The following is a 19234-nucleotide window of genomic DNA, read 5'->3' on the forward strand; positions in this document are numbered from 1 at the left end:
AGATGTAAACCTGTTCACAAGAGTCACTGTTGTATTTGCCTTCTTATGCTTACTTTACACCTTATGAATAACCATATTTCAGATCGTGTCACAGCTGACTAATACCTGTCTTCATCCCCTTTTTGATACTGATTTGTGAAGGGACATTGCATGTATGCAAGCTTATCTTCAATCAATCCATATAGATAATTAATTACATGCCTTTAGATTATTCTGAACTTGAAATACATGTTCTGATAGTTTGCTACTTTAAGATATGAAAGGTAACTGGTCTGCCAGTTAACCAGTAAAAATGCATCCCTGTGTAGCAGAGGTCCTTAACTGAAGACCGAATGAAGTTTTACTGGAACGATTTGGGCATTGTAAATGGTTGTCCAAAGAAATGAAATTATCCCTGGAAGATGTTTCTTGGTAAACTAATATAATGTATTTTTATTAACTAATTCTGAATGATGGTAATTATAGCTTTTACAGTGTGCATCTATGTCAATACTGAGTGTTTCCTTGGAGAACAAGGGAAACTGGATTTAAATGCACAATGTTTGTTCGGGAAAAGCTAGAAAAAGCAAACTAAAGATTTTGACAACTGTTATTTAAAAATAAATAAAAAGGTTATTGAATATTGAGTTTAGTGTACAATACTGGCATGCTGTGCTGACTGTACCTGTGAATTCAGTAGCATTCTCAGAGAAAACGTGGTAGAAGACTGCAGTTGATTTGATATCCCAGCCAAAATAAATAATGGAGAACAAGAATGACGTGAAAAATTTGTTATTGCTTGGTTCCAATAAAGTTTCTTAATGTTGCATGTTAAGAAAAAAAGAAGAGAACTAATCCAAAGCATTTCTGTACAGTAGATGCTTTTTGTCAGTTACACAGCCAGCCAAATCTTATGCCAATAAAAGGGAGTAAAACCACACTGTATTGGATAACACTTCATCCTGTTACATATATAAATTTTGCTTCTTAACTCAGCTATCGCAAAAGTAATACAGAATATTTGAGCTCCTAAAGTTATCAAAGGACATATTTGAAACTGGCGTTGCTAACTTTGGCTGAAGTTTCCTTGTTTAAAGTTGACAAAAAGGTACCTTGGATTTTGTTTTGTGTTGTATTTATTAGATCAATGTCTTTGACAGGTTAGCCAGTGGACCAGACTCTGTGAGATCAGCATACCTCTGGCTGTTGAAGGATTTTTGACGGCATCTCTTGAGCACTGTCAGACTATTCCTGCTGACATTTTACAGCTTGAAAGAAAACTTGGAGAGCCTGTCCGAGTGCATAACGATGACAAAATTCGAAGGCAAAAGCTTCAACAACAGAAGGCAGGTGCCAAGGCTGCAGTATCTCTGCTTGAGAAAGAAGCAACTGAGGAAGGGAAAACAGTGGAGGTACATGGACATCCACTTCCAAGTTTGGAACTGAGTGTAGCTTTCTCTAAGCTACATGTCCAAGAGGTATCACATGCAGTCAACAGAGAAGCCCCTCTCATCAGGAGAACAAAAACATCTGACCTTCCACCTTTAGACCACGTTTTTGCAGAGGGGCTTTATTTTACCTTGGCAGATATAGTGCTTTTACCATGCATCCATCAGTTCCTGGTAAGACACCAAGTTCTGCAAAAAATTAAGCAGTGTAGATGTACTTTTGTAAGAACTGGAAAATGGTAAAATGTGTTCATTTAAAATATGTTGCAGTATTTGTGTTGTGAGCATAACCCAAAACAGACAACTTGTCTTTGTTTTTATTTTTGTACAATCACAAAACGGGTTGATGAGATCAACAGCATTAGTATCAAATAGTACTTAATAAACATTCTTGCTACTCAAATATAATGCTGAAATACTTTGGCAGGAAGTTGGCCAGAAAATTTCTGCATGAGAATATTTAAAATGGACACTTGTAGGACATTACAATGTGCATAAAAGAAAAGTAGTTAAGTGTGAACCTATTTCAGTTTTGGATACTGGGAGGGTAAAAGAAAAAATGTGTTATTTGCCTTTTTGTTGTTCGTTTACTGTATCAGTATTATCTGAACTGAAATTCTTTTCACTTTAGGCTTGAAACTTTGTTACTTTGTCTTGACATAGAATGCTCTTTTAGGGAGGATCAAAAGAAAGAGATTTAGAGACTAAAGTGGCTTTTCGGAGATGTAGATGTTTGTTTCCTTGCTGTATAAGAGCTAAAGGGATACTTGGGTATTGTTTAAAAAAAAAAAAAAATTGCTTATATGACTGGTGTATAGTTTCTTGAGGTTTTTTTATGGAAGATTTTTCTTTGTTTGTTTACAAATATTTTCTTTTAAAACACCACGTGAGAGGATTTCTGATCTGCTCATACCTCTGCATATTATGTTAATATTCTTAGTCTCTGCTCTTGTTTTCTTCTGGTTCCTAGAAATGATTCCTTCAATGGGGACAAAACATTCCTGTGTAAACAACCCTGTCTTATTCTGTCTCAAATGGATGTTTTTATTACCAAGCCCTCTCATGAAGTAAGCTGATTTCTTTGCACATCAGTAGATAAAAGATGGAGGTGTAATGCAGTATCGTACCTTCATATCAGCAAACTTTTTATTCATTTGTGCAGCACTGTGGTTGTTTAGTTAGGTCATTTTTAAATAAAGCTTTGTGTTCTCCTCTTCTCCTCCTCCAAGTGAGGTCTGATCACTGTAACCAAGCTCAGAAGAGAGGTGTTATGTCTGGAGAGACAACTTTTTTGGCTTATGCTTCAGCCCCTCAAACCTCAGTAATCCTTTTTTTTGTTGTTATTGTTCACAGTATTTTTGCTGCTACACTGTTTTCCACAGCTACATACAGCTAATGCCTTCTCCATGTTGCTCATAGGAAGAAATTTACAGTAGCAAGTTACCTTTCCATTTTGTTTTTCTAGGTTTACAGCAAAAAACAAGGCAAAGATCTGGTAAACTTGCCTCTGATCTCCAGTTGGTATCAAAGAGTTCAGCAAGTACCTGGAGTGAAGAAAGCAGCTGATAAATGCAATATGCAGCTTCTCCAGCTTCCAGAGTTGATACCTACTCCAGAGGACCACCTAGAAGACTTCTTTCCGGTTCCTAATGACTTTGAAGAGGACCCTGAAGACAGTCAATTTATAGGTGGTCCAAGGCCAACTATGACTAAGTTAATGGTAATTTAAGATTTTTAAACAGCTGTCTTAGTTATCTTAATCTGTCTTAAGTATGCTTATTTTGAGACAGGTGGCATTTATTAGAATCACAGAAGCAAACCTGTGATAGCCTTAAATTATCTAATACATTTTTTCTATCTTCTGTCTGATGTGCATTGACTTAGAAGGGTTTCTATCCTTTTATTCAGTTAGCAACATTTGGTTGTTCAGGGATAGAGTAAATGTACTACAGAAACCCAGCAAGTAACATATAGTAACCAAAGTAACCTTTTGTTTGTTTTTTTTTTGTGATATTTATATTCCTTTTCTAAAGGTACTTATTAAAAAAAAATACAAATAACATTCTACGTTTAGCTTTAGTATTCTGTTTTTATTGTTGTTACTTCCATAGATCTTTGAATGTCTGAGACACTAGTGAGTTCTGTTGAAGAAAACTCTTCATTGTGTTCCATGTCTTTCTATATTTTATTTTACTTTATTGCATATATGTCATCAGCCTCTTTTAAATAGAATGGACAAGGCTTTCTTGGGAAAATGGAAGAAATATGTAGTTTAAACTCCATGAAAAGTAGAGTCACCTGCCTGTTAAGTTTCATTTGAGCTGAAAGCTATGCAGTATGACCTGATGCTATTAAATTTGGTGGGAATTTTTCTAACTTCAGTGGATTAAAGATTGTGCCCCCCCACCGTTCTTTTTTTCTTTCACATAGGAGAGGGGTATTGAAGCAAAGTTTTCTCCTCATCCGTGCCCTGACTGGACCATAGACTGGACAAAACTGCCAGCAGCAGTCAATCCTGGAGAAGGTAAGGATTTTTAATGTATTCACAGCATCTTTCTTGGTGATGCTACTTGACTGCATCATAGCTAAAGATGTAACTTGTGTGTATTTCAAAGCTGTGTTAAATAGGTAAGCAGTTTTAAGTCTGTTTTAAATTTCAAGCTATTTATAAGATATGGTGAGATGTCTTCCCTCAAATCGTCAAGAGCCAATGACCAAAACGAATAAAAGCTTGATCTTGGTTTTTTGGCACTTTTTCTCTATTGTTTCCAAGTTTTTTTTATACTTAAGGCAGTAAATTTTGACCACGTGATGTTTGTATAATCAGCATGCATGTCATATATAAACTGCCTCCCAAAGCAGTAGCAGCAGATTTTATTTTGATGGAAATGCACCTTGTTAGCAAAGTGTGGGAGCTACCTCTCAGTATTACCTTTTGCTCTGCAGCAATTGTTTTCTGTCCTGGATTACAGGGCATTCTGCTACTGAGTGGCTACAGTTCTGCAGAGAAAGAAGAGCTTTACCTCAATATTTGTTGTTTTTGTTGGTGTTGTGAATATTGGGTACCCTTTGAACCACACATGCATACTTTAAACATCTATGAATGCAAACATATATTCACACCTACAATATGGAGGCTATAAAAATAAAATCTGAAGTTCGTTTTCTCTGTTTTGGATCTGTGTCCTGACAACACTCACATGTACTGTAAGCATCTCTCAGTATTATCTTATGCTTCTTTAGACTTCATGTGGATATTTTGCATGTACACTTGATATTAAAACAGCTTCACAGTCTGATGAAAAGCTTTGGAAGTGTTATTTTTTTGGAATGCCAATGACTGCATTCAGTAATGAATGCTCATTTTTGCTTCCATACAGCACTCATATTTTTGGCTATAAATTTTAGTTAATATTCCTGTTAACGTATCACTTTCTTCCATTTGGGAAAAGAACAAAGGAAGATGCATAACATACAAAACAATGTGTGCGTTTGGAAATTTTATGTTCTAAATAGTCTCTTAGACTTTGTTTGATTAACTTAAAACAACCCCTGACTTTTGTGTATATATGCTCTCCTTCTTTTTTCATGTTTTCTGAAATAGTTACTGATGATATCAATGTCTGAAATTAGTCTGCAACCCAATTTTGGGTAGAAAATATTTACTGGTTCAACAAGGATGCCAGGAGAGCCAGAAACTTCACCCCCCAATTCACACCTCTCATCCTGACCTGATTACGGTGATGCCATTCACTGATTTAGGGAAACTCCAAATGGTTGTACTTTAGCCTGGGACCAACAGCGACACACATGGCAAAAAGAAATTTCCTGATATAGTTGATTTGTTTTCAGTTGGGTACATCCACGTGGTTACCCCTGTTGTTCTATGTGGGACTGTTCTCTATTACCTGATTCTTCTGCTAGTAAAGCCTGATCACTTTTTCATAAACTTTGTTATCTGTATTTTATTAGTAAGTCCTGCTTGATGTGCTGAGAAAACAGTCACTGAACTGGACAGAATTTTAAACAAGATTTGGGTAACTGAAGCTTTCAAACAGATTATTGCTGTAGTTGGTAAATAAAGTTCTTATTAATGTTTATAGAAGAAAAAATAGGGAAAGTTTCACTTAAAACTCACCTTGGGTTTTATTTACAGTTAAGTTGATTAGCTGGCAAACTGTAATTTAATGTTGTAGATGACATAATTTCTTTGCTCTGAGATTAAATATTCATACTTCTTGTTAGAAGTATAAAAATTCTTGAATTGTTCAGCCAGTCTGTAAGGCTCATTAGACCACCTTGCTGTCACAGCTGTTTGCTACAGAAAATAATTACTGATGATTGCATTTACAATATAATCATTTAGGAAAAAAACACAAAAAACTATAGTATTTTTATAGGGATTATTTATTGTGAATTATTACTCAGATTACAACATCATGATATTGGATGGATATTTTAGTTCTTACAGGCTTTTTCATCAGGAAGAAATTTAAAACAAAACATTTTTATTTTCAAACATGTTGTAAATGCTGATGTCTGTTTTAACTAACTGCATAAAAACTTGGTCAGTACTTTTTAACTGTCTCTTTCTTTTCCTAAGCTTGTTTCCCTAATCTGTAATGAGGTCAGAAATATGTTGATATTATCTATTAAATAAAGAAGCCAGATCAGAAGAATCTGATCCTCAATGCATTTTCTTTGAGAGGTCTGCTTTTATTAGCAGATATAGTAAGATTTATATTCATACAAATATTAAAATATAAGTACCATACTTTTTTTATTTATGTGCATATAGAATACAGAATGACCACGTTAGAAATAGAAGCTTTTCTGAATTACAGGAAAAAATACAGGGACAAGAGAAGGAAACTGTTCTCACAGTGCCACTTTTCTTTATCTGATAGCGTAGTAGCAGTCATGTTTTTCTCCAGAAGAAAATGCTAGTCCAATTTTAATTTTTCTTAAAGGGGTCAGAGATTTGTTCTTATGTAGCAAAAACATAAATGAAGTGGTTTGAATGTAATTTCTGATAACTGGTTATCTCAGCTCATTTGAGGATGTTAAGAGATTGAGTTCCTCTGGCATGTTGATTTGAGAATTGACACAATAATATTTATGACCGGATAAAGACAGAACACCTTAATAAAATCTTTTTAAACCAACTTTTAATGAATTCTGAATGTGGACAGATGGAAATTTCAGCTGTCGTTATATAGTTCACTGACAAAGCCCCAGACTTGATGATATGTCTGCAGAAGAGTTGTTTGTCAGAGCCACATCCTCTTAAAAAGCATCAATAAAATCCTAAGGTAGTGAAACACACTTCCTTTTAGAAGCAGAATCTTTGCATTCCATAATTGTTCCACAGAGCTATTGCTTGCATTTTCTTTATGGTACTCATTATTTGCGCACTAGGGTTTTTTTTTTCTTCTGTTTTTTGTTTTGTTTTGTTTTTAAACCAACTGTCCAACATAACTTAGGGTTACTGTAACACAAATCTTTTTCTGGAAGAAAGAATAATGAATGACAGATACTTGGCTGACACTTTGTTGCCCTGGAATTGTTACAATATATATCACGAAGACAAGGGTGATTTCCTTCATTGCCAGTAATAAATCTGCTAAATAAAAATTTACTGGGATTTGGATGTCAAAATGTTTTTTATAGCTGGACAACCATTGATCTTGGGATCCTATTTATGTATTTTTTTTTCCAAAGCAGTTGGTTTGTCCTCTGAGGTAAGCTCTCAAGGACTCTCAATGCATTTACTGTTCATTGTGAGTGTCTTGCAAACACTGAGTACTGTGTCAATAACTTGCTACTCTGCATACTCACTCTCTAATTAGAGTAGAATAGAACGTTCTCAAATTTTATAGGACATTTTATATGAAATTTGTATTAGAATTTTAGGAAGTTTTAGGAAGCAAAATAAGCAGATGAATTTATTTTCTTTCTGTGACACATAATATGCTTCTTTCTCCTGCCCCTTTCTTTCCCCCCATTAGTAATACAAAAATATAGTCTGGCTTAGGAGCTGCAGTTGCTTCATCTAATAGTAAATTAGCATAATCAAAACAAGTTTCCTTTTGATGCCAGTTTTTCAGTTTGACCCGTATCATTGTTCAGAGTGATCTCTGGTCTTGATTTTTTGGGAGATGCTTTATGTGCTGTGAATATGTGATGCTTAAAAGTCAAAGCTGTCTTAAAGAGTCTGATATTTTACTGAAGTTCTCACTAATCAAGAGGTGCAAATTCTGTGTTTTATTTTAAATGTTAAGAGCCACAGTGTTTCTAAAATGAGGTCCAGGAAGTCATTCTATAAAACTAAAAGAGTTAGAAGAAACACTTTAAAGTTTCCTATTTCCCTTCCAAGCATGTCAGAACTTTTTGAAAGACTTTGAAGATGTAAATTTTTAAATATTTTTTAGCCTACTTCAGTATCTCAAGCATCCTGAAGCAGGAACTCATCCTTCTTCATCCGATTTTTCCATATCAGACAGCTCTTTGCCTGCAAGCCACATGGGTAACGATCCAAGTGAAGCTCAGCTGAAGCTGATTCTCATTAACCTCTCCTTACAGCTATAGTTCAGCTGCACTTGTTTAAAAGCTTATAGTACATTTATGATTGCCTTGCATTTTGCAATTCAAGATCTGGAAAACCTGAGATGGCAATGGAGCTGTTTTGCTTCATTTTCTTAACAAATAGTTGAGAAATGAATAGTTTCCAATAGCAAAAAGATGTTGGCTTGAATATAAGCAACATTTGAGGTTTTAAGTATATGAAAAGGAAGCTTATTGCTGCAATTTTGTTCTTTTACATGGCTTATCTTCAAAACAGTGTTCCTTCAAAACTTTAGATTTCATGTGGCTTTTTTAAACACTTTTTGACTGCTCTAGGACGTAGCTTTGCATAGTTGACCCGAATCCAGTTTTGATGGGAGTTTGAATTATTATTTTTTTAACCTAAAAATCAGTATCTTTGTATTTATTTGGAATCTCTAAGCTACCTGTGCTACCAATCCATGCAGTTTGTCCATGGCAATATAACAATCATGGAATGGCTTAGGCTGAAGGGGACCTTAAAGATAAAAAAAATTCAGGACATGTGGTTAACGTGATCCAGAAAGACATTCTCTTCTAAGCCAGAGTATGTAGAAACTCACTGCTTTTAATGGTCAATAAGGTGTACTTAGGAGTTACTCTGTGTACATGGTAAAGCTTTGTCTATATAACACAAATGGTGGCACACTGCTTCCTCCTCTTTGTCTGGAAAACGCATGCATTAACTGTTTGGTGGTTTTGTTGGTATTTTTTTGAGTCCTGTTCATAGGGTTTCCATTTTTTAACAATTGATTCCGTATATGCCATCCAGTCTTTGAAAACTTTGAGAACTGCACAAATAGAGACCGTTCCTGCCCTGCTGGTCCTCAAAAGGTCCTCATGGCAGCTGGATAAATAGTTATAAAAAAAAAAAAATTAAAAAGCCTTCCTATTTCGGAGCTTCAGCAAAAATATAAACAGATAATGAGGTAGTTGTTGTTCATGTTCCTTTTTATTTTTCCCCCTCTTGCTTGGTTCTGCAAGCTTAAAGCAGACTTCTCTGCCATTCTGAGTAATAACTAATTGTCAGTTTGAGGAATTTTGCTCTTTGTACTAATACATGTGAGCTTTCTTACAGAGCGCGTAGCGTTCAGACTTTCAGCATGTTTATTTGTCATCTCATCCTATGCTCAGTCTGTATGTTCCTGATGTTCAGAATGCTTTTGTAATGTTGGCCCACTTTGGAATATGAACAAACAACAAACAGCTTTGGATATTTAAAACCGTGGTATTCAAATAAAGAAATTCTGTCCTGTTTCTGTCTGAGTAGAAATTCAACATAAGTTGAATAAGTTGACTGCTGTTACTTCTTTAGAGATGGTATCTTCCTTTTTGAAATATGTTCATACTTTCCAAATGTTTTAATTAAATGCTGTAGTAATAAAATCCAAATGCAGTAGCTTATTTATAGTAGTGACAAAGATCTAGGATGAGGCAGAGCTGATCCCTTTCTCTATCTCCAAATGCTCTGAATAAGCTATTGGATAAATTGCTGATTATGTTAGACTTCATAATTATTATTTTCCAGAATTAATATTGTAGTGTTAGAGTTGCTATACATCTTAAACTGGTTTCTTGTAGTACCAGCATAGTCTTTAAATGAGATATTTCAACTGTTTTGGTGTTCCTTGCTAAAGAATGTCTTCACTGTTTTTTCTTGAAGATTGTTCTGTAAGTTTTCTCCTTAGACTTAAATCCCTGCTACATCTGTATTAGTGTGAAACCATTGTACAGTTTGTGTCCTTCCTGTATCATCCACTTGCTATGCATGAGAGTATTAGGATTCATAATTTATGGATTAGCATAGCTATGAAACATAATTGACAAAAGAGTTTCAATTTACTTTTTTCTCCCCTTTCTCTGCAGTGTTTTTGTAGCTCATTTACATTGTTTTCTACACATGGTAGCTGGGGGACAGCTGAGCTTGAAGTTTATCAGTCTAGATGTTAAGTGAGCCATGACTGATGTATTTCTGCTACAAAGCCTTAAACAGTCGTTTCAAGTGAACATATCGGGAGACCTTCTTTACCTTTGCAGCGTTGTTTTTGACTCTTACTTTCGTTAAAGCCTAGCACTGATCTGTGCAAACTTGTCTGTCAAGACAAAAATGCGTAGTGGTTGAGTCGCTGTGTGTGTGTGTGTGTGTGTGAGTGTGTGTGTGTGTGTGTGAATGAGTAATTTGTAGGCATCACTGGCCACAGGAGGGCAGCAAAATCTGTTTGGATCCCAAATTGTAACTGCATGAATGGAGCTGTGCCCTGCGACCAAGGAGTCACCCAAGAGAAAGTTAACAGGTCTGAGAACTGCCACGTAAAAAGTGCCTGATTCCTATCTTCAAATTAGATTTGACAAAACATTTGTTGTATTGCTGGACCAAAATCATTAAGTGTAGAGCGCTGTCTTATTTGCTTGGTGCTGTGTAAACAGATTGCAGAATACTGCCTGTTTTTGTGAATGTTTTTTGTGAAGGGTTACAGAAGGGAGACGCTGATAGGCTCGGCCTCTTTGGGAATCTTATGTTGTGTTGTTGTTTGTGTGACTAAGGAGAATGCTGGGAATATACTTGCAAGAAAATAAGTAGCTCAGTGTAAATTTCTGGGATTTTTTTTCCCTAGCATGTGTATAAAAACACAAGAAAAATTGTGCAGATGGTTTTGTTTGTTCTTTTTTTCTTTTTTTTTTTTTTAACTGCTCAATAAATGCTGCCATTGTATAAGGACCAATCTTGGTGACTCAAAAAGATGATATGGAAGGACAGGCTATTGCTGGAATTCAGAGTAAAAAGAAGTAACATGTTTGATAGAGCTGAAGAAAAAAGTAGGCAAATGAAAATGATGTAAGCAAATGAATTTAAGGAGCTAACAACTGTGGTAATGGCTTTTTAGGGTTGTTTGTTTGGTTTTTTTGCCTTTTTTCATCTTCATGGTAGCAACACTTTGAGCATGTGTGGATATACAACCTTCTTCGTCAGGAGGGTAGGGCTACAGTCAAAATGAGTAAGAGCAAACTAGCCTACGCAAACATTTTCAAATGCTCCTCAGAAGCAAGTGCAGCTAAGAGAGGAAAAACTTTTCTCACCTCTCACAATTTGCTTCCAAACAAGGAAATGTAGGCACTGAGCAGTTAGCATCTGAAGATTAACTAAATGTGAGAAGCAGGGTATGGTTTCTGTGTTAGGTTCCAGAAGGACTCCTTGAAAACCAAGGCAGAGTTTGTCCTCTTCTTGTGTTATTAAACACTGCAGACGCACCAAAAGAACTTGTATGTTGTTCTCACTGAAACTTATTGATGTTCACTCATATTCTGTTCTGTGGATAACTCTTTTAAAAAACATGTTGTTATTGTTTTGGGAGGAAAAGATTTGGGGTTTTGTTCAAAGATGAAATGCTTTATAGATTACTTGATCTCTTTTATAATGGTCTTCAGAGATCCTATTAGATTATTTATAGATGGCAGAGACCTGCCTGCTGCTTAATCTTCTGTCTTTGAAGTCAGAAACAGAGAATCAGGGTGGGTGCTGTCATTTATAGTATTAGGCATTTTTAATAAAGTTTACGGTTCTCTTATTATGGGACTTTAAAGGAAGTTTTAAGAATTTTTTGTGTATGGAATGAGCAATTCTAGCTTGTCTGTGTTGTTATGAGCAACCAATACTTCCACCTGTTTTCTTCTGAGATCTAACTTAAGCATGACTTGTGAATGTGCATATCAGATGACTGAGTTGTATGGAGTAATTTGAAAGTTGAAAGGAAGTTTCATTGCAGTCTGCAGAGAGAACTGGTAAATGCCAAAGCCTATTCTGAAGCCTAGTATGGATTAAGACCTCCTAATCTTCTGGCTATTCTGATAATATCAGGCACAGCTCTGCTGCAAATTCAAGACCTTGCTGTGTTTCCATTATTTATATAAGCTAAATGGAATAATTGAATTAAGTGTCAAACTCCACAGCAGAGTTGATGAACTATAAACTTCTCTTGGTGAGTAAATGGTTATAGTGTAAGAAGTTGTGAGAGGTTACCTTTATCTATCCATCAGCTGTTTAATGAGATTAACACACCAAGTTGCTAGATAACTGCTGTTAGGAGTCTGTTCTTGTCTTGGAGCTATTTTAATCCCTCCCTGCTATATGTATTAGTGAAGTATTCAATACTGTGAGGGTAATATAGCACTGATGCTGACTAGTTATTATAGCATATCTAAACAGAAATCTTTATGCAGCAGTCTGTATCATTTGAACTTAAGATAGCTGATAGACTTGTGGTGTTTTTTAGATTTCCTAGATCAGAGTAAAAGAACTTAAACATCAGAGAGCAATTTGAAAAGTTGTTAAGACAACTAAAAAGTTGTATGTGCTAGTTATGGAGGTGGAGGACTGCCTCACTTTAGTACAGAAATTGTTACTATTGAGGTATTGTCAGGTTATGTGCTGCTTTAGTGCATTTCTGTGAGCTCTCCATTGACATGTTATGATGAGTTTATGGATCACAACATATTTTATTGTGGCAATATGATAGCCTTGTGTATGTGAAACATACTTTGAAACTAATGTTTCTGGCAGAAGCAGTGTCGCATGCTGTCTTAAAGTTAATGGTCGTACAAGTGGCTGGACATACCTTCATTTACCCAGTTTTTATCTGTTGTCAAATTCAGGCACAGATTTTGTTTCCAGACCATAAATAATTTGTGACAACATATGAGATAAGAAGGAATTTTTCTGTCTGTTGAAGTAACTTACTGTTTCCACCTGTACATTCAGTCCATGTTAAGAACCATGAAGACATTGCTTGATCTGGATACGGTCCCACTTTGGATAAGGTCAGGAGTTTATTTTAGCTCTTGGCCACGAGTTGTACCCGAGGAGGTTTAGATTAGACATAAAAAAACCTTTTTCTTTCAGAGAGTGGTCAGGCACTAGAATGGCTGCCCAGGGAGGTGGTAGAGTTGCCATCCCTGGCAGTGTTCAAGAGGCGTCTGGATGGGAAGCTATGAGATATGGTTTAGTGGTTTGTGGTAGCAATGGTAATGGGAGGGTGGTTAGACTGGATGATCTTGTAGGTCCTTTCCAACCTTGTGATTCTATGATTCTCTTCCTGAAAGTGGGTTCTTGGGCTACAGTTAAAGTACACTTAAAGCTCTAATCAGCAATTTTGAGAAAAACAGCTCTGCTACATGTTAAGGGAAAAAAAAACTACCTAAACTTAATAGAGGATTTTGTTGTGAGTGATTCATAATCTCTTCTCAGTAGTCTGATACTTTCTAAGATTTAATTACATGAAGGAAAGGCCAGACTACTGTATGCTTGGTGTTTTAGTGAAGGTGGTATTAATTATTTTGTACTTGAAATGCATCTTCTCCAGATGGTCTGGAATATCTTCTGACAAGTTAATTTTTGGCGCATGTCTCATGTCAAATTTCTGGCCTCTTACCATAACAATATCAAAAGGAATTTGCATCCTTAAAAACTTTAGAAGTTTTGAAAAGCAAAAGCAAGTGGAAATTCAGCTATTTGTGGAGTTATCTTGCAAATGTAGGAAAAATGGAAAACAATCCTTATATGAAAATCAGTCAAATTTAATCTCAAAAAATAAAACCTTTTTCTTTACTGTTGTGGAACATGAACTATTAAAAAAAAAAAAAAAAAAAAAAGTTAAAAGGAGGATTTATTTATTTCAGTTTGTCACCAAGTTTTTGGTCTTTGTGTTTGTGCTCCAGTAGCATATGTAAGTATAGCGAGTAGAAAAGTTGAGACCGCATTCACTTACTAGATCCATGAAAAAGTCCTTAACTGGAATTCACTAATGTGACTCGCTGTTGAAATACTCTTAATTCTGCTTAAATGCTTCTCAGTATCCCTCTTGCAGATCCTTCCTGTGTTCTAGAATGTTTAATAACAAGAAATATGAAGTGAAACAAAACTATGCCTATCTCCCAAAGACTAGAATGCCCTTTAGTGGTGTGGACGTATAACTGTTCTGAGTACTTCCATAAATGAATAGTAAACTGGACAGTGTTTTCACCTCAGCTCTTCTTGTTACACTGCAGTCCTTCCTTTATTAGGAAGGGTATGTTGGCAAATATAAAAATGAACTCTTAGGTTTCTTAGTGTTATACAGACTCTCCTTGCTAGCCTAGACTTTGTGCTTGATGTTTTGAAGGCTCCACTGAAGTTTGTAAATGGTTCTAGGCTGCTTATATGACATTAAAGGTATGAAAACTTTTTTTTCTATCCTTCATCATCTAAAGACATTGCCATTCCTATCATTTGGTGCAAGTGCAGGGGGACCTAATTAAACAGTATATTGAGGAAAGATGTGTGGTATGACAGGTGCATTTTATGTAAGAAGGAAGCGACTTTGATAATACATACAACCATGCCCCCGATTTCATTTGTGTTTTATAGTGATATTGGGTATATTTTGCTTGAAATGTTATCTTTTTATCTGTCTGCATCATACTTATGTTTCTGTGTCATTGATAGAATTTACTGTAAGAATTGCATATTTTATTCCATCTCAAATGCTGAACTTTCTTGTTGTCTGGAAGCCCTCTCTTGTTGTGCCACAAATCTTCTTGAAGGCATTACTTGGAAGTGTCTTCTTTTGGTAAGTGCACTACAACATACTTTCAGTTTATTTTGCTGCAGAACAAACCAGGAAAATAAGTATGAGAGACTGCCTTATTCTCATGTCACAATGGCTGTTATCATGGGTGCTTTTGGTGTGACTTCGTTCACTTGCAGTTTGTCAGTACTTTGCTTTCTTGAGCTTTCTAATTGTATTGGACATCTGTTGGACTGCAGAGTACTGAAGCCAAGGACTTCTCTCGTTTGTGTTCATGTAGTCCTTAAAATTCTCAACAGAAGCAATGATTTCATTGCCAGATCTCTTTGTAGTACAAATCTAATCTGAATTAGACATTGGCATACTACTATAACTGTTACAAATTTGCATACAATTTGGAATTTTTGTTTAAGTACGTCTATGGTAGCTCTGGGGAGACACTTGAAATCTAACTTGGCTTAAAAAAATCAGTGCCATAGATAGAAAACGTTATCTAGATTAAAGCTTTTCAGCACAAGATAATTGTCAAAAAACAAACAAACAAACAAACAAAATACCCAATCCCACAAAAAAACCCTTGCATTTTGAGCCCCCAGAGTAATAACAGATTAATGTTTTGCAATAAGAGGAAGCCGCACTTTTTGTCTGGTTCTAGAAGTTCTCGAAAATAATCGAAGAACTTGTTTAGCTGCCACATGATCTAGAATCCTCGCTTGTGCTTAATTTTATATATGCCCCTAACTATAGACCTTGTCCCTCAAGAGCTTGCTGTCTGGAGATTGTCCAGCTTTCTTCCTAGGAGGATCTGACTCCATAACTTCTAATGTATACTGCCCGGTACTTAGATTTCACTTGGATCATTTCCTATAAAAGAAAATATGATGATTTAGAACATGGCAGAGAGTTAATGGGCATCTCAGTCCTAATATCCTGTCCTTCTTCACTTCACATATTGACAGTCTGAAAGGATGTATGGCCAGTCTTCGTTCATTTTACCCATCTCACTACCATCAAATTTATTTCCCACAGACTATGAAAACCTTTTGAACTTAAGTCTTAACTAACATAGAAGCAATGTTGTGTTTTGATCTTAATTCATTAAAATGACTATCTTTGAAATAACTAAGCTGAGATAGCTCTATCTTTGATAACTGTAAATTATTGAACCTTAAGCCTAAGATCATACTAAGACTTATGTTTGCTTTTTGTTTAGTTGGTTGTTCTCTTTTTGTTTATTTTTTTTTTATACCACGTGTGTATGTTATGGCAGCAAGTCTTCATTCTGTTTTATCCAGGCAGGTGCAGTTGTTTCTAAAACAACCTGCATATATTAATTTAAAATAATTGCTTGGATATGCATTTTTACCAATACTTACTGCTGGCTTTTGCTTCTCTTAGCAAAGGAAATAGCCTTAGCTAAGGAAATTTCCTTAGCTTAGGAAAGACTGCTTAGCCTTGAACAGCTTAGAGCTTACTTACTTGCAGCTGATTTGGCCCTGTAAGTGAACCATAAAGTAGCTCTCCAACTTTATGGTTTTGTACCAATTCTGAAACTATTTGCACTCAATGGTGGTTTCTGTAGTGGACTGAAAATAAGCAAAAATAAATGTTGCTGTGCTTATAGTGTAAGAAATGTGGAAGCTAATCTCAAATTTTACACATAGATCCTGTAATTTCAGCCTGAATAGCTTGTGATGGTTTTTATTTTGAAGACATTTCATTTTTTAATCAATATAAATGGAATTTTATTTTCTTTGTGACACACTTTGTCTGAGAAAATCAGTCTTCTAACTCTTTGTCCTGTAGTTTTCCTGAGATCTGTAGAACTGCTTCTTTCCTTCTTGCAATGACTGATCTTCACTGATGCTGAGACTTTTAAAAGGAAGTGTTACATTTCTGATTTACCCTGTCAAAAATGAATATTCATTTGTGTCCTGGTTCAAAATCAATCAAGCAAGTTAAATATCTTGCAACAAATCTGTAATGCTGTAAAACAGTTACTTTTGGTTCTCTGTGTAAACATTTGTTAGTGGCTCTAGTTTTTGAGAGAAGGATGTGCATTTTGAAGTAACATGCTTAGATGTTTGATGCTTTCTTAAGTTAGCCACTGATCCTTGTTGATTTTTTTTAGTGATATAAGTTCAGGCAGCAAAGATCTTTTTTTGAACATCCCATTGCTTGCCCACTGCTGGACTCATTCTTTATAATTCAGGTTTCTCCTGTGAAAATATGTTTCAGATTTCTGCAAAGTAGTCACAATTGGCAAGTCATTAATAGGTTTCGAGGAAATTTAACAACAGAAATAAGTGTTTGTTTGCATGATTTCTTATAGTTCATCTGCTCTACAACATGACAACCAATATAAATCAGTAATATAAGCATCATGCTGAATTTGTTGTTGTTCCTATCTTCTCTAATGTATATGAACCCAATCTATTGTTGTACAATTTTTGTGAGACAATTTCAGTGTGAAGCATTCTATGAGTTCTTCCCCACATTCCCAGTCTTTTTTTTTTGTTTTGAAAGTTTGTTTGTTTGTTTTTTTAAAGGTTGGAAATGATTTCTTACTTAAAATCTGTTTTTCTTGAAAAATAAAGCAAAAGCAATTTTAAGATAACAGAACAATTCTTAACCCTGAGTTGTATGCTTCTTTAAAAACCTCTGCCAAGTGTTTTACTTTCCATCTTATCTACAGCACGTATTTGACATTCCTCCTCTTTTGCTTGTTACCAAATGCTTTGGCCTAGCCGTGATCCCACTTGATGGATTTAATTAATTTTGGATAAGTAAAATGCAGAAAATAAATCATATCTTCAAGAAAGATTTATTTTTTAGAGCGTTTTAAATCTGCTTTGTAACCGAAGGAAGGTTAGATTATGCTCTTCCTATATTTGCATCCTCCATTTTTTTTTTCTTTGTTTATGGTTAATGCATCTTTTACTTTGCTCTGTATTCTAACTGTGATTTAAGGATCATATCTAGGGTTACATCCTACTTGTCAGGAGCAAAGTAGACTACATGGCAGAGAATGCTGAAATCATATTTGAGCCTTAATATCAGAAATTTTTCTTTAAAAATCAGCTTGTAGGCATTATAATGACAGATAGTGGAGCTGAAAAGCACTGCAGTAACTTTCCTCAAAACACACTGGTTGTCTGTGGATGCAGCATCATCTGGCTTTGTGCTGAATTCAGAGCACACGGGTCAATGTAAATGCGTGCATTCATATTTATGTTGTCAGAAAAATGAGCAGAGATTTTGTACTTTATTTTTCCCTGAGGATTATGTAAGTTCATGTCTTCGCCCAGTGTCAGGTTCTGCATTTTGGCCGCAACAACTCCAGGCTTAGGGAAGGGGGTCTGGCAAGGTGCAAAGAGGAAAAGGATTTGTGGGTGTGAATCAGTGCTTGGCTGAATATGAGCCAGCAGTGTGCCCAAGTGACCAAGAAGGCCAGTGGCATTCTGTCTTGCATTAGAAATAGTCCAGCCCAGTAGGAGCAGGGGGGTGATTGTCCCCATGTATTCAGCTCTGGTGAGGGGACACCTTGAGTGTCCAGAGAAGGGCAGTGAAGCTGGTGAAGGATCTGGAGCACAAATCTTATGAGGAGCAACTGAGGAAACTGGGACTGTTGAGTCTGGAGAAGAGGAGGCTCAAGAGAGACTATATAGCTCTCTACAACTCTCTGAAAGGAGGTTGTGGTAAGGCAGGGGTAACTAGTGATAGGACAGGAGGAAATGGCCTCAAGTTGCACCAGGGGGGTTCAGGAATTTATTCTCAAAGAGTGGTCAGGCATTGGAACAGACTGCCTAGGGAAGTGGTGGAGTCACTGTCACTGGAGGTGCTTAAGTAAAGACACGGTACTTGGGGACATGGTTTAGTGGGCAATATTGGTGATAGGTAGAAGGTTGGACTAGGTGATCTTAGGGTTCTTTTCTAACCTTAATGATTCTATGGACTCTTAACAGTAGCAACTCCTAGTGGTGTTCAGTTAAGAGTTGCTACTCTGGGATAGAAACAAAGCCAATCACGTAAATTTTAAGGTTCTCACTCTATTTAACATGTTCTTTCAGTTTTGTATCAGGAAAACACTGTATAGTAGTGTTCTATATTATCTGAATTACCCAACTGATTTAACCTCTGTATGTGTCAAAAGGGGAAAAAGGCCATTTTTTTTCAGTTACTTTTCTTAGGCATTTTCAATAATAATTCATTAAGTAAAAACTGAACACATCATGAACACAGAACAATTTTGTGGAGAAATCCTCCCTGTTGGATTGTAATCTGTAGTGCATTCTTAAGACATCTAGCTGTTTGAAAGTGTATTTCATTATTGTGTTTATAACAAATGGTAACGAACAGCTTATGGCAATAAAATGCACACTTATTGCTTTTTCTTCCTTCTTTTCTTAGCCGGGGGGAGGGAGGGTGGGAAGGCAGTGAAAGGATAATGGCAGTAACAGATTACTTTACATGGAGTATCTTGAACTTTACTGCACATTAGAAAGATAAGATGAAGTCACAAAATCAGGTTGTAAGGCTGGTTTTAGAACTTTGCTTTTTAAAGGACTGTAGTTATTCTCAGTTCCTTTAGAAGAGGAAATTGTGCCTTCCTGCATGTAGATTTCAATTAAAATTAGAGAGCTA

At 35.8% G+C, this 19234-nt stretch overlaps 1 protein-coding gene across 4 annotated transcripts in view; it reads left to right on the forward strand.

Annotated features, from left to right (window-relative positions):
- The window catches only part of GSTCD (glutathione S-transferase C-terminal domain containing), a 56298-nt gene that overhangs the window by 5615 nt on the left and 31449 nt on the right, over positions 1-19234 (forward strand). For all 4 annotated transcript variants that reach the window (XM_072335840.1, XM_072335841.1, XM_072335839.1 and 1 more), the window contains exons 3-5: positions 1140-1601; positions 2893-3147; positions 3858-3951. In XM_072335840.1, the coding sequence (XP_072191941.1) occupies positions 1140-1601; positions 2893-3147; positions 3858-3951 (811 nt within the window). The remainder of the gene's footprint in view (positions 1-1139; positions 1602-2892; positions 3148-3857; positions 3952-19234) is intronic.

This window comes from Excalfactoria chinensis, chromosome 4, assembly GCF_039878825.1.
Source record: "Excalfactoria chinensis isolate bCotChi1 chromosome 4, bCotChi1.hap2, whole genome shotgun sequence".
In the NCBI taxonomy this organism is placed as follows: Eukaryota; Metazoa; Chordata; class Aves; order Galliformes; family Phasianidae; genus Excalfactoria; species Excalfactoria chinensis.